The sequence below is a fragment of the Rhinopithecus bieti genome, unplaced genomic scaffold (assembly GCF_001698545.2).
Source record: "Rhinopithecus bieti isolate Rb0 unplaced genomic scaffold, ASM169854v2 scaffold_11161, whole genome shotgun sequence".
NCBI classification, from domain to species: Eukaryota; Metazoa; Chordata; class Mammalia; order Primates; family Cercopithecidae; genus Rhinopithecus; species Rhinopithecus bieti.
In genome coordinates this window covers 1900457-1914048 of record NW_016806937.1, presented here as the reverse complement: position 1 = coordinate 1914048, position 13592 = coordinate 1900457, and the positions used below count along the sequence as shown (strand labels likewise).

At 51.7% G+C, this 13592-nt stretch overlaps 1 protein-coding gene across 1 annotated transcript in view; it reads right to left on the bottom strand.

Moving 5' to 3' along the window:
• Nucleotides 1-3992: 3992 nt before the first annotated feature.
• Nucleotides 3993-13592, bottom strand: part of ADGRG3 (adhesion G protein-coupled receptor G3) — a 23586-nt gene continuing 13986 nt past the window's right edge. The window contains exons 7-12 of the mRNA XM_017878883.1: nt 13416-13516; nt 13165-13277; nt 9179-9459; nt 8908-9001; nt 7491-7774; nt 3993-5042 (exon numbers count right to left, since the gene is read on the bottom strand). Coding sequence (XP_017734372.1) covers nt 4933-5042; nt 7491-7774; nt 8908-9001; nt 9179-9459; nt 13165-13277; nt 13416-13516 — 983 coding nt within the window. The 3' untranslated portion in view covers nt 3993-4932. The remainder of the gene's footprint in view (nt 5043-7490; nt 7775-8907; nt 9002-9178; nt 9460-13164; nt 13278-13415; nt 13517-13592) is intronic.

Below are 13592 nucleotides of genomic sequence, written 5' to 3'. Positions count from 1 at the left end.
CTCATATAAACTCCATAAACCCACCTCCTCGTTATGAACAGACACATCTCCCTTCTTGCTGTCTGTCTTGAGAACACTACAGCCTTCCCTATGTACGTTTCCATAATCAATGCTTTGGACGGATACAGATCACCCCTGCTCTTAGTGTTTATTTCTTTGGAATTCCAGCTGGCCCTATCTCTTGACGGTTTGGGGCAGTCTTGAGGGAACTCCCCAGCAAACGTTGGGTGGACTGGACAGACCACTCAGATTTGCTACCAACTCCCTTCCATCGCAGACAATGCTACACAGGTCTAGAAGAGTCTGGATCTGGAAGAATGTTTCCTTAAGATAAACAACCAGTAGCAAGATTGCTGACTCAGTAGAAGCACTATGTTTTTCTCCAGGCAGCTGAAGCAGTCTAGACTCCCTGGCTCCCATATCATCCCTCCCGTTGGTACCATCTAGCTTTCTAGTTCATCAATTTAATAAGGATACAATGAGGTCTCATTGTAATTTCAATCTCAGCTCTCTGATAACTATTGATTTTAAATGTGTCTTCATGAACTAATATGTTAGTTTTAGGTATTTCTTCCTCTGAAAATGATGATGCCACCCTTGTCATGTATTAAATCTCCCAGGTGTCTGTGGGTCTGCCTCTGAGCACTCTTTGCTGTTCCACTGATCTTCTTTCCTATCCCTGCACAGACTCTACATTGTATTTACCAAAGTGGTCTTGTAATATCTTTATGTCTAGATGTCAAGTCTTCCTTCTATGCCTTCTTTCTGTTTTTTCTTTTTGAGACAGGGTCTAGGTCTGTCTCCCAGGCTAGAGTGCAGTGGCACGATCTCTATTCACCGCAACCTCTGCCTCCTGTATGCCCTCTTCCATTAAGATTGACTTCACTATTTGAGGTCTATATGCCTCCATATCAATTTTAAAAGTTTCTGGAGAATCCAAAAAAGTAAAATCAATTAGAATATTTATTTTTTTCCTTTATTTTATTTTATTGTAGAGACAGGGTCTCGCTATGTTGCCCAGGCTGTTCTGGAACTCCTGGGCTCAAGCAATCCTCCTGCTTCAGCCTCCCAAAGTGCTGAAATTAGAGATGTGAGCCACCGTGCCTGCCCCAGAATCTTTATTGTAATTGCATTGAATCCATTCATTGATGAAGGATTTATATCTTTTAGTGTTGTCTATCTGATAGCATAGAGCAAAAAAGTCTTCTTGTTTCCTGTGTATTTGCTATGTTGTTTTGAAAAAATATAAGGAATGAAGAGATTTGGGCAGAACAGAGAACCAGGCAGGAGCCATGGCAGAAGGGACCCTCTCTGTGCCCAGGACCTAATGAGATGATGGCCAAGGCAAAGCTCTGGCTTCGTCACATTCATTTTGGGCCCGGCAGGCCAGGCAGTGGGCAGTCCTTGCAGGCACTATCTCATTTATTCATTTCCTTCATCAGCCCTGTGGGGCAGCTACGCTATTTCTGTTTTACAGGCTCAGTAGTTGAAAAATTTGCCCAAGACAAGTTGCGAAAACCAAATTTGAAACTGCTGAACTGAGGTCAGGGTCTGTGCTCCCGCCTGTGATGACAGCCCACCTCCTAGGTTGCTGTTGTTGCTGTGCAATGATGGAGGAACTCCATCCATCCGCTCTGGGCTTTGGGGTGTATTTTCATCATAGCCCCCTTGGCCTTATGGGTGCTCAGCTTGGCACTTGGAGCTGCTTTTGCAGGAACCCTAGGTGATGAAGAACTCCAGCCCCTCGGCCCCTGCCTAGCCCCAGGGTGGAGAGCCAGCCAGAAAAGCAGTGCACCCCCAATGCTAGTCACACCTCCTTACTGCCCTCTCCATCTGAGCCAGGAAGCCCAGCCATCAGGGGCTTGTGGTCTTGTTGGTCCCACATCCCACTGAGCAGTTTGGGAAACTCTGCGACCCAGAATTTCCCTTGAGACTGGGGGTTGGGACCAGGTGATAATTCTTATTCTTCTTCTTTTTTCTTCCTCCTCCTTCTTCTTCTTTCTCCTCCTCCTTCTCCCTCCTTCTTCCTCTCCTCTTCCTCCTCCCCCCTCCTCCTTCTCCCCTCCTCCTTCCTCCTCCTTCCCCTCCTCCTCTTCCCCCTCCTCCTCTTCCCCGTCCTCCTCTTCCCCCTCCTTCTCCTCCTTTTCCCTCCTCATCCTCCTCCTTCTCCTTCTTCTCCTCTCCTCTTCCTCCTTCTTCTCCTTCCTTCTATTCCTCCTCCTCCTCCTCCTTCTCCTCTCCTCTTCCTCCTTCTCCTCCTCCTTCTTCTCCTTCTCCTCCTCCTTCTTCTCCTCTCCGCCTCCTCCTTCTCCTCCTTCCTTCTCTTCCTTCTCCTCCTCCTCCTTCTTTTTTTAAAAAACATGGTCTCAATTTGTCATCCAGGCTGGAGTGCAGTTACGTCATCATAGCTCACTGAATTCCTGAATTGCTGGGCTCAAGTGGTCTTCCTGCTTCCTCCTCCAAGTAGCTACCATGCCTAGATAATTTTTTTTTTTTTTTAGAGATGGAGTCTCGCTCTGTTGCCCAGGCTGGAGTGCAGTGGTGCAATCTCGGCTCACTGCAACCTCCACCTCCCAGATTCAAGCAATTCTCCTGCCTCAGCCTCCAGGGTAGCTGAGACTACAGGCACACGCCACCACGCCCGGCTAATTTTTTTTTTGTATTTTAGTAGAGACGGAGTTTTACCGTGTTGCCCAGGCTGGTCTTGAACCCCTGGGCTCAAGCAATCCTCTTACCTTGGCCTCCCAAAGTGCTATGACTACAGGTATGAGCCACCAAGCCCAGCCAAGGACCAGGTGATAATCCTGAAACTCAGGGACCGCTCTAGGAGGAGGGCAACCTGGGGAGGCCTGGCCCTAGCTTTGGCCTAGCCCATGAAGTGACCTTAGTTGGGCAGGTGGCTGGGCCTGTCTGGGCCTCCATTTCTTCGTGCCATTACCCTTGGCTCATCTTTCTTTAAATCAAGGGGGAATCGGGGAGCTGACTAACTCCTGCAGAGTCAGTGCTGGCCACTTTATTTCTGTCACCTCATTTAATGCTATCAGGATGAGGTGAAGACTTATAATCCCCATTTTACGGAGGGGGAAACTGAGGCTCAGAGAGGTGAAGTAACATGCCCAGGATCACAGAGCTCCTAAGCAGCTGAGCCAGGATTTAAGCGCAGACCTATCAGATGGTGGAACAGCTGTTTCTTAGGTTACTAACCCTGAGTCTTTGAGATAAGGGAGACGAGACCTTGAGAATGAGAAACAGATGTCTGTGAAGATAAGCCCCAAAACACACCAAGTTTGTTCACCAGAACTGCTCCTATGGCTCAACTGATGAAATATTCACACCCCAGGATTTCCCTTCCAGGAACACAGCAACTTGCACAAGGCGAGGGCTGGCCTTCCTGTCTTTCAATTGCTTGCGGGCTGGGAGGGGAAGTGAAGCGCATCCATTTGCAGCCAACAACAGCATCTGGACGGGGAGGTGGGCTGCAGCCTGCAGCTTCCGGGGCTGTTGGGGGAGGCCTAATAGTGACAATAACTTCTCACCTGCAGACAGGGCTTGACAGTCCACAGAGCTCCCTGGGGAGGATTGGGGGCCGGGTAGGGAGGATGGTTGGTAAGTTGTGGGTAGAGTGAGAGATGGACTTGTGTGGTGAGGCTCCAGGGAGGGGAATGATGTCAACATGCACTGCTCCCCGCAAGCAGGGGGTGTCGCTGGAGCTGGCGTGGGGCTGCCATCTCCCTGCATCTGTCTCTCTGCCTCCGTTCTCCCTCTTTGTGTCGGCCTGTCTGTTAAGTCTCTCTCTCTGTCTCTCCATCTCTGTATCTCTACCCCCATCTCTGCTATTTCTGCCTCTTTTTGTTTCCTACTGAGAAATCTGCATTCGATTGTGACATGGAGCCCCAGCTGCTGGAAGTGCCCAGCCCAACCTAGGTCTGTCCTGAGACACCCCCTTGGCTCAGGGCTCTGCCAGGCTGGTGCCAAACTCATACATCCACTCATTCAGCCAACAAATATTTATTCAAGGCTTGCCATGAGCCAGGCCCTGTGCTCGGCCTGGGCTGGAACAGTGAGCGAGGCCACCCAGGTCCTTGTTCTCTAGGAGCTCAGGTTCTAGTGGCAATGCCCAGCCTCTGCTCAGGGAGCCCTCAACCCCACCCTCATCCCTCAGCCCCACACAGTGAATGAGTGGGAGCACCCCCAGGTGTGCTGAGCCCCAGATCGTTTGCTTTCTACCTCTATGATGACAGCAGGTCAGAGGTTGGGCCACCTACATATGTGGCAGTCAGAGTCGGGAGTGGGGGGTTTGCCCAAGGTAGCTCACCCATTCAGTGGTTCTTTGAAATGCAGTGTCCCTGGACACCTGCAGGGCTGCCAGCACCCTGAACACTGGGGTCTCTTCCAGGAGGGTGGGCTCTGATGGGATGGGCAGAGACCAGGGGCAGACTGGGTGGGAGGATCAACTCCCACCCCCCAAAATAAACCCCCAATGCCTGAGGGAATGCTGGCCTCCTGAATGCCGCTCAAGGTTACAAGCAGCCATAGGGGTAGTTGTGGGAGGCCAGTGATAAGGAAGAGGGGAGAGGCTGGGGGCTCCTTCCAGGGCTACGCCAGCAACAGACTCTTCTCTCTTGCTGAGACCAGAATGTGGGTGAGGGCTTTGCAATGAGGGTAGGGCATGGAGGTGACTGTCACTTTTTGCAGGCAGGGGGTCTCAGGACTATAGGAACTTTGGAGCCCTGCAAACCTGCTTATGTGGACTCTTGAACCTACAGTTGGATCTGGAGGGGATCTCTGAAGCCACGTGGTCAAACGTGGTCCCATCCTCTCCCTCCCCAGCCATATTGTACAGAGAAGGAAACTGGCCCAGAGGGAGGCACAGAGCTGCCCAAGGTCACACAGCGAGCCAGAGCTAAGTCCAGATTGCAGGGACGTGCTTTCCTATTCTTGAGATGCGGAGTGGGCCTGGTCCAGTCGTGCAGTAGAGGAGGAGACTGTGGTGCTCTGACTTGGGAGGTAGAGGATGGTGAACCAGCAGCAGATGAAGACACCTGTCAGGGAGGAGAGGCCTCAGTGAGCCTGGAAAGGGGTGCCAGGGAGTGGGGCAGCCTGGGCTGGTGGCTGCTGAGAGGGAGGAGACCCACCGTAACCACTCAAGAACTTCTGGGAAAGTCGGGCAAAAATGCAACCATTTCATAACCATTTCAAAAATGAAATAAAAAAGAACCAAATAGAGATCTTGGAAATGAAAAACAGAGACCTTCAAATAAAATATCTACATATGCCTGTTACAGAAAAGAAAGAGCAAAATAGAGGAATTTTCAGACATGCAAAACAACCATCACTCCCTCAATAAAGGATTATTATGGGAGGCACTCTAGCAAGAGGAAAAGGGAAAGTGTTGGGTGCAAGAAATGATAGTAAGTATAGAACATGACTTAGAAAAACTCTGTTTCAAGGAAATCTGTAACTGAACCACTATATACATGACAAATGTTGAGAAAATTCAATGGGCAATTCAAGTATACCAAGGGCTCTGTTGTATTGGAGAGGAAGAGAGAAGGTAACAGAATAACCCAGACCCAATGGAAACTTAGTAGAGTGAAGTATGCAGGCTTACCTATGAAGGTAACCTCTGAAAGAATAACGAGGTCAGCTATAGTTTCAACGTGCATTTCTCCCCAACCATCAACCCCTGGGATTCTTCAGCCGTGGATTCATGATTCTCCATCTGGAGACAGCCTCAGATGGCCTTACAGTCATAATTTCTGTGATAATTAATATAGTTCCCACATATTGAAGACCTAGTGGTTCCCACATATTCATTGTCATTGTTCATTTTGAAATCTGGCAGGCCAGGCACAGTGGCTCACGCCTGTAGTCCCAGCACTTTCGGAGGCTGAGGCAGGTAGATCACCTGAGGTCAGGAGTTTGAGACCAGCCTGACCAAATTGGCGAAACCCCATTTCTACTAAAAACACAAAAAGGAGCTGGGCATGGTGGCATGCACCTGTAGTTCCAGCTACTCAGGAGGCTGAAACAGGAGAATTGCTTGAACCCAGGAGGTGGAGGTTGCAGTGAGCTGAGATCATGCCACTGCACTCCAGCCTAGGCGACAGAGTAAGACTCCATCTCAAAAACAAACAAACAAACAAACATCTGGTAAAATAAGTATGGGATTATCCCAATTTCAAGATGAATGAGGATGGGAGGAGCCAAGTGACTTGCTGGGTCATGGATGGGGCTAGGATTTGGACCCAGGGCTGCCTGGCCCCAGCCACTAAGCCACACAGTTTCATGGGGCACTGGGAGCCAGCCCTGGTCTTGGGGGCTTGTATCCGCTGCATCTAGGATGCCTGGGTTTCTAGTGACTCCTCTGAACAGGCTGAGTCTCGTCACTCCTGTCTTGGCTGTTTCTCTCACACACAGTCAGGCTGTGATGCCTCTCTGAGCTGTGGATGTAAGGAGCAAAGAGAGCACATACAAACCCTAACCCATGCACTGCTCTTACCCCTTTGCTGGGATCTCAGAGGAAGGGCCCTGTGGGGGCCGGTAACAAATGTAGCAAGCATTTCCTTCCTACCTCTATAGATCTCTGGAGATCCCGTCCATGTCATGTGGACATCAGATCACATGATTCTGCCCTTCTGGTCACTGCTGATTGGACCAGAGATGCATGATGGACACCCAACTTGCAAGGTCAGGTAGGGTTATGGTGGCCATGTTGGGTAACCATTTGGGGCCATAGGTAGTAAAGGGTGAGTGGAGAGAGAATGAAGGAATTTCCACAGACACTAGGTGAGAGACTCCACAGCTCCAGGAAAACGATGGAGAACGTATCTGCTTTGGTTTGGGTGGCTTTTTCTGATCCTGGTAGCAGCTCCCATGAAGGCAGCTGATATGTCTGGGATGTTCGTTCCCTCCAAATCTCATGTTGAAATGTGATTCCCAGTGTTGGAGGTGGGGCCTGGTGGGAGGGGATTGGATCATGGGGGTGGATCCTCATGAATCCGTATCACCATCATGATGCTTAGCACCATCTCCTTGGTGATGAGTGAGTGCTTGCTCGGAGTTCATGCGAGATCTCATTTAAAACAGCATGGCGCCTCCCCACTCCCTTGCTCCCACTCTCGCCATGTGATATGCTGGCTCCCCTTTACTTTCCACCATGATTGGAAGCTTCCTGAGGCCTCACCAGGAGCAGATACTGGTGTTGTGCTTTGTCTACAGCCTGTGGAACCATGAGCCAATTAACCCCATTTTCTTTACAAATTACCCAGTCTCCAGTATTCCTTCGTATTATAGTAACACAAACGGACTAATACAGCAGCCAAACTTTGCTGCCCTGGATCATTGCTCTGAATATTTGAAATCAACATCCTTGACTTGAGCTAGCCTGACCAGAGTCCTGTGTTTTGTAAACCACCCTCTTCCCTACCTCCCAATACCTCCTGCGACAGACAACACAGCCCATTACCTCCCTGGTGCAGGGGCCTCACCTTGCAAGGAGTTGAAAAGTGCAAAGATGTAGACGGTGGAGAGGCCCAATGGGGTGAAGATGGCCAACCCCCATGTCACACCCACCAGGCTCGAGAGGCCCAAGATGGTGAGCACCTTCTTCCGGTTCTGTCCCCGCTCCTTGACCGCTGTCGCGCCAGATAGGGTGAAGATCTTCCAGGCCACCAGGGCCAGGACCACCATGCCAAAGAGGAAGGTGATGAGAAAATAGCCGTGGACGGTGATATAGAGGGCGTACATGGCTGTCCCTTCACGGAACCAGCATCTGGAGGAGGGGACAGCTGTGGTGGGACTGGGAGTGGTACCTCTGGCCAGCAAGCCCAGGAAGTCCCCTGGCTGAGCTTTTCTGTCTCTGTAGGTGCCTCTCCCATTTCCACCCATCAATCCTTGACTCTCCCGCTGTGTGAGGGTCCATCACCAGACTCCAGTCTCTTTAATGCAAAAATGACCTCAAAGACATGTTTCATTTGCCCCATATTACATTGTGAAAAAACTGAATTAGTGGCTGCCTTTAAAATCAGAAGCTTTGGTATAAATACCTAGATTTCTGTTTCTCCTATAAAATCATACACCTAGCAGCTCTGTGGATGCCCTCCTGAAGGATAGTAACTGGCCACTAATTAGATGGGCTTGTGACTGCCAGTTTACTGCAGTCCCCACCTGGCCCACTGCCTGCACCTTTGTGACCTCCCCAGCTCCTGGGGCCCCTGCTTTTGAGGTCCTGGGGACAGGTCTAAGGCCTTACCAGCTCCTTTTAGCAGAGAGCCATGGGCCCAATGGTGAGTGCCCCAAGGATCCCAAGGTGGGAGTCTAGAAACTGAACTCAGTTCCACTGCCCCCTGCACTGCAGGGGCAAAGGGCCTCAAAGAGCATGTTGATCAGTTCCCCCATGGTGCAGATGAGGAGACTGAGGCCCTGGGAGAGATCGGGCCTGCCAAGGTCACACACACAGCAGACAGGGCAGAGCCCGGACTAGACCCAGGGCTACTGGAAATCACTGGGCAGGTGGTGGCCTGAACAAGGACACCTGGCTGGGCAGCAGGTGGGGACTGAAATCCAACACACCGTCCACTCTCCAGGCTGCACACCCAGCATGTGGACAGGGTGACCTTCTTTACTTTGCCTCAAGGTGCCATGTGGGCTCGTGTTGGCCCAGGCTCAAGTAAGGCATCCTGCCTCCTGGTCCAGTTCTCCCTCTCCTTTCTCAGGCCCCTCTCTCATTTCACTTCCTCTCTCTCTAGGCTTCAGTTTACTTCTCTGTGCCATGAGCTAGCTGGAGCTGAGGATTCTTCCGGTCTTGACACATTTGGTCTAGATTTTCCTAGAAATCCCTCATCTCCCCACCTCTCTCCAGCCCCGATATGTGGCATCGCCCCTGCTTCCACAGCCGCCACTCACAGCTCCAGAGAGGTGCGGTTCTCCCTGTCGCGGATGGTGTAGAGGCCATAGCTGTTGGCACTCCCAGTGCCGATGACGATCAGGGCAGGCAGGCCTGGGCACAAGGGGAAGCGGCATGGCATCACTGGGGCTTACTGGCACGTCCTCCTCCACATCCCTTCCAGATGGCCATCCCTCCAGCTCTGGGACCCCCTCCTCTCTCTCCCCAATGCTATTTCCCTCTGCACCCTCGGGGTCAGCTGTTTATTCTGTCCACCCAGGCAGCACCTACCCCAGCCCACCAGGCTCAGCTTCAGGAAGTAGTGCCCGAAGTAGGTGTTGAAGACCCTGATGGCGAGCAGGTAGAGGTGGAAGGCTTCCAGGCCCATCCAGGTGAAGGCACAGAGCAGGAAGTAGTGGAAGACAGCCCCCCGGGCCCAGCAGGCAGCATCAGACCCCTTTGAGCCACTCCCCACATTGACCAAGAAGGCCAGATTCAGGAGGAACAGGCTGCCACCCAGGGCCACGTGGATCTTTGGGGCATCTTCTGACCTGAACCTCTGCCGGGAAAGCCTGGGGAGAGAAATAAGAGGCCCCAAGGGGCCACAGCTCCCATGGGGAGCTCTCATGAGGCATCCAGGCCTGTCCACCCCAAACAGCCCATGGCTCTCCACCCCCACTGCCAGCTTCTGCCCCTGCCAGCAGACAGAGTGAAAATGTCCTGAGGTTCAAGTCCAGGAGCCTCTCATGGCCCGTGGGGCCCTGTGGGTTCTGGATCCTACCAACCTCATGATGTGAGGTTGGTAATAGGGAAAATGATCGATGTGAGGCAGGATAATAGGGAAAATGAGGCTGGAAAATGAGGCAGGAGAATAGCAAAGGGAATTAAAAGTTGGATAAAGGGCAGAATAAGTAAAAGCAGAGAATAGAAGCAAGGTGAATGGGGCTGGTGAACAAGAAGCAAGATGAAAAGCAGAGGTTCAGCAGGCAAGACAAAAGTGATATAAAAAAGGGACCCCATGGCCAGGAAGAGCCAGACCAAACCAGTAAGGGGCAGCTCTTCAGAGATGGGCATTTGCATTAGAGAGAAAAAGTATCTTTCACATAACCCTGTATGATAATTAGCTACTTAAGGTTCATGCATATGGGCTGCATATCATGCATGTACTTAAAATTATGGGATAGAGGTGATGCACAAGTGCACAAGGGCCCAAAGTAACTGAACAACACACACCTATCAGTCAAAAGCCAGACACTGGCTAGAGATTAGGCAGCCTTGGGAAGAGAAGAAAAAAACACCTGGAATGACCCAACTACACCAAGATGAGGCTGATCTCATTTCGCAGAGGCCAGCCCACTCTCCCCGTCTGAGAATGGAATACTGCATGGAATACACTTTCGCTGCTTTGCTTGGCTCTCTCTGTGTGTCTCATCCAACTCTTTGCTCGGGGCACCAAGAGCCCGGAACTTCGCGGCACTATCCAGTAACAGTTGCATTAGCCAAACCGTGTAACTCGCAGTTTCCTGAATGCATGCTGATTTTTCACACCTCCCAGACTCTGCCCATGCTCTTCCCACTGCTCTCAATGCCTTTCTCTGCTCCCCAGCTCTTCCCACCTTAATTGCCTGACTCCTGTTCTTCTGCCTTTCAAACGCCCCTTGGATGTTTCCTTCTGGGGAGGCCATCTCTGAATGCCCCTTAGCCTGAGCTGATTTGGACGTTTCCCAGGAGCAGAGTGTAACTCCCCATTCTCTCCCTCCTCGGGTCTCTCCCATGCTGTGAACTTCAGGCCTAACACTGGAGGGGCCATGGATTCACTGGTGAAGTAGATGGACAGGGGGGTGGGTGCATGAAGCCAAAAATGCAGTAGGAGAGTGAGGCTCAGAGAGGGATAGGAGGAGTCTTACAGGGTCACAGAGCAGGGCAGGGGCTCCAACCCTGGGCTCCAGACTCCCTGCCCAGTGACTCACCAGGCTCACCTCCCTCTCTCTGGAGCTCCCACTTAGAATTCTTAGCACACCAGATCCAAAAGGGCTCTCAGTCGAGGGAGGGGAGCCGGGGGCTTCCTGGAGGAGCATCTGGGATCATGTCCACCTCACCTGAGATGCCAGGCCCCACCCTGAGGAGCTGGTGGCAATTCCTCCTGGCGCTCCAAGCCCCGCTCACAGGGTCCAGCAACACGGCCAGCTGGCAAGTCACACTCGGCTTGTTGGGGACCGGGACCATGTCCTAGGCCAGGGCTTGGAGGGTGGGGGTGGGGGCACCACTTACACTCATGGGTTGGTCTGTGATGGAGTGGGTGGGCCTAGTGGGGGCTGCAGCCCGGGGCCAAATGCTGACACAGAGGCACATGGAGAGGGCAGTGGGACGGCCCTGGATGCGGGGACAGGAGACCCAAGGGCTGCTTCAGGTCACTCCCAGGCACCCCCAGGAGGCTGGAGGACAGGACAAGCTGGGGAACTGGCAGCTCCCCTAGGCTCCTTCAAGCTGGCAGGTCCTGTAGGTCCCTCAGCCATGGCCTGGGCCCAGGCAAGAGAGGCTGCAGTGCTCTCTGCTGTTTGTGCCTGTCCTGCACTCACTCCCCCATCTTCTGGACACAGCCCCAGGTTTCTCTGAGGAATGCCTGTCCCCACTCTCAAGCACAACATAGGTCAGGGGCCAGGGGTTCTTTGTTAACTCAAACCCAAAAGTAGGCACATGGCCTGGCCGGCCAATCTGTGTATTCCAGCCCTTGACCACAGTGACCCACGCAGGCTTGGGCACGTGGTCCAAGTTAGACCAGTAAGACTCAACTCTGGTGTATACACGGGATAAAACTGCATAGGCTGATGCACGCAGACACGCAGACACATGCTCACACAGGGCCAGTTTCATGAGCACATGACCCGTGTAGGGCCCCATACACAGAAGGACTTCATGTTCTACTGTCACCATCTTGACATTCTTGAAAATTTTTGAATAAGGGGCCATATATTTTCTTTTCTTTTCTTTTCTTTTCTTTCCCCCCCTCCTTTCCTTCCTTCCTTCCTTCCTTTCTTTCTCTCTTTCCTTCCTTCTTTCCTTCCTTCCTTCCTTCCTTCCTTCCTTCCTTCCTTCCTTCCTTCCTTCCTTTCTCTCTCTTTCCTTCCTTCCTTCCTTCTCTCTCTCTGTCTCTCTCTCTCTCTTTCTCTCTTTCTTTCTTTCTTTCTGACAGAGTTTTGCACTTGTTGCCCAGGCTGGAGTACAGTGGATCTCGGCTCACTGCAACCTCCACCTCCTGGGTTCAAGCAATTCTCTTGCCTCAGCCTCCTGAGTACCTGGGATTACAGGCATGTGCCACCACCATGCCCAGCTCATTTTTTTGTATTTTCAGTACAGACAGGGTTTCACTATGTTGGCAAGGCTGGTCTTGAACTCCTGACCTCAGGTCATCCGCCTGCCTTGGCCTCCCAAAATGCTGGGATTACAGGCATGAGCCACTGCACCCGGCCTTCTATATTTTCATTTTGGACTGGGCTCAGCAAACGATATGTCCTGCACACACACACACACACACACATAGACACACACATGAATGTGCATAAAAAATTGTGAAAACTGAGCAAAGTCTATGTTCTAGTCAACAGTACTGTACCACCAGCTACTGGTTTTGATATTGAACTATAATTGTCTAGGATGTATCCATAGGGGGAATCTGGGAGAAGGAACCACAGGACTCTTTGCACTATTTTTGCAGCTTTCTGTTTTATCTCAAAGTAAAAGAAAAATTTTTAAACCCTTCTTAATCCTAGGATTCATCTTAGAATACTTGGAAAGAGGAGATCTCTTTTATTTCTGCCTAAGCAGCTAAGGACCTATGATGTAATCCTGAGGCAGCCAGGGCCCCTGAGGGTGGTGAGGCTGCCCGATGTGACTGTCAAGGGGTGAGCAAAGCTGTGAGAAGCAGAAGGACATCAAGTCCTGGGGACCTCTTTTGACCCCCCCTTGATTGAACCCTGCCTGAAGTCCATGCACCTTGGGTTTTTCAATTACATGAACCCTATTTGCTATTTGCTATTCTCAGTTATGTGAACCGCACATTCCCTATTATGTTTAAGCCAATTTGAGTTGAGTTTCTGCCACTTGCTCCTGAAATAGCTCTGACACATTTCAACCCCCAACCCTATTTTGGGATGAAGATACTAATGTGTGGAGAGAACATCAGTCAGAGGCTGCACAACCTGAGTGCTTCCCACCCTGCCCTGCTGCCTCCCTTGAGGGTGGGAGAGAGACATGGTGGGGAGGTGGGGATCACTCACCTCAGGACAGCATAAAGAATAGTGGTGAAGGCCAGGAAGATCATGGAGACCCCACAGCCTGCCTGGGAGATGCGTGTGAGGATGTGCACCGTGGACTGGTCCAAGGTGGGTCTCTGTGGGTGATCCCGAAACCAGGACTACATCAGTTGGAGGCCAGGCTCATATACCCCAAGACCACCAGGCAGCCCCTCCCCTGGGCAGGAGCTGGAAGCCCCTGGGATGGCTGGGATCAGAGTGGAGGGGGCTGTTACCAGGAGCAGGGCGAAAAAGGTCAGGTGGTCACAGCAGCACATGGTCCCCTCAGGCACGACCTCCGTGGAACAGCCCTCAGAAGCCCAGTCTCCAGTGGGCCCTGGAGAGGAGGCCAGGGGAACAGAGGGAAAGGGAATATAGGGAGGGGAGGGGAGGGGAGGGGAGCATAGAGGGGA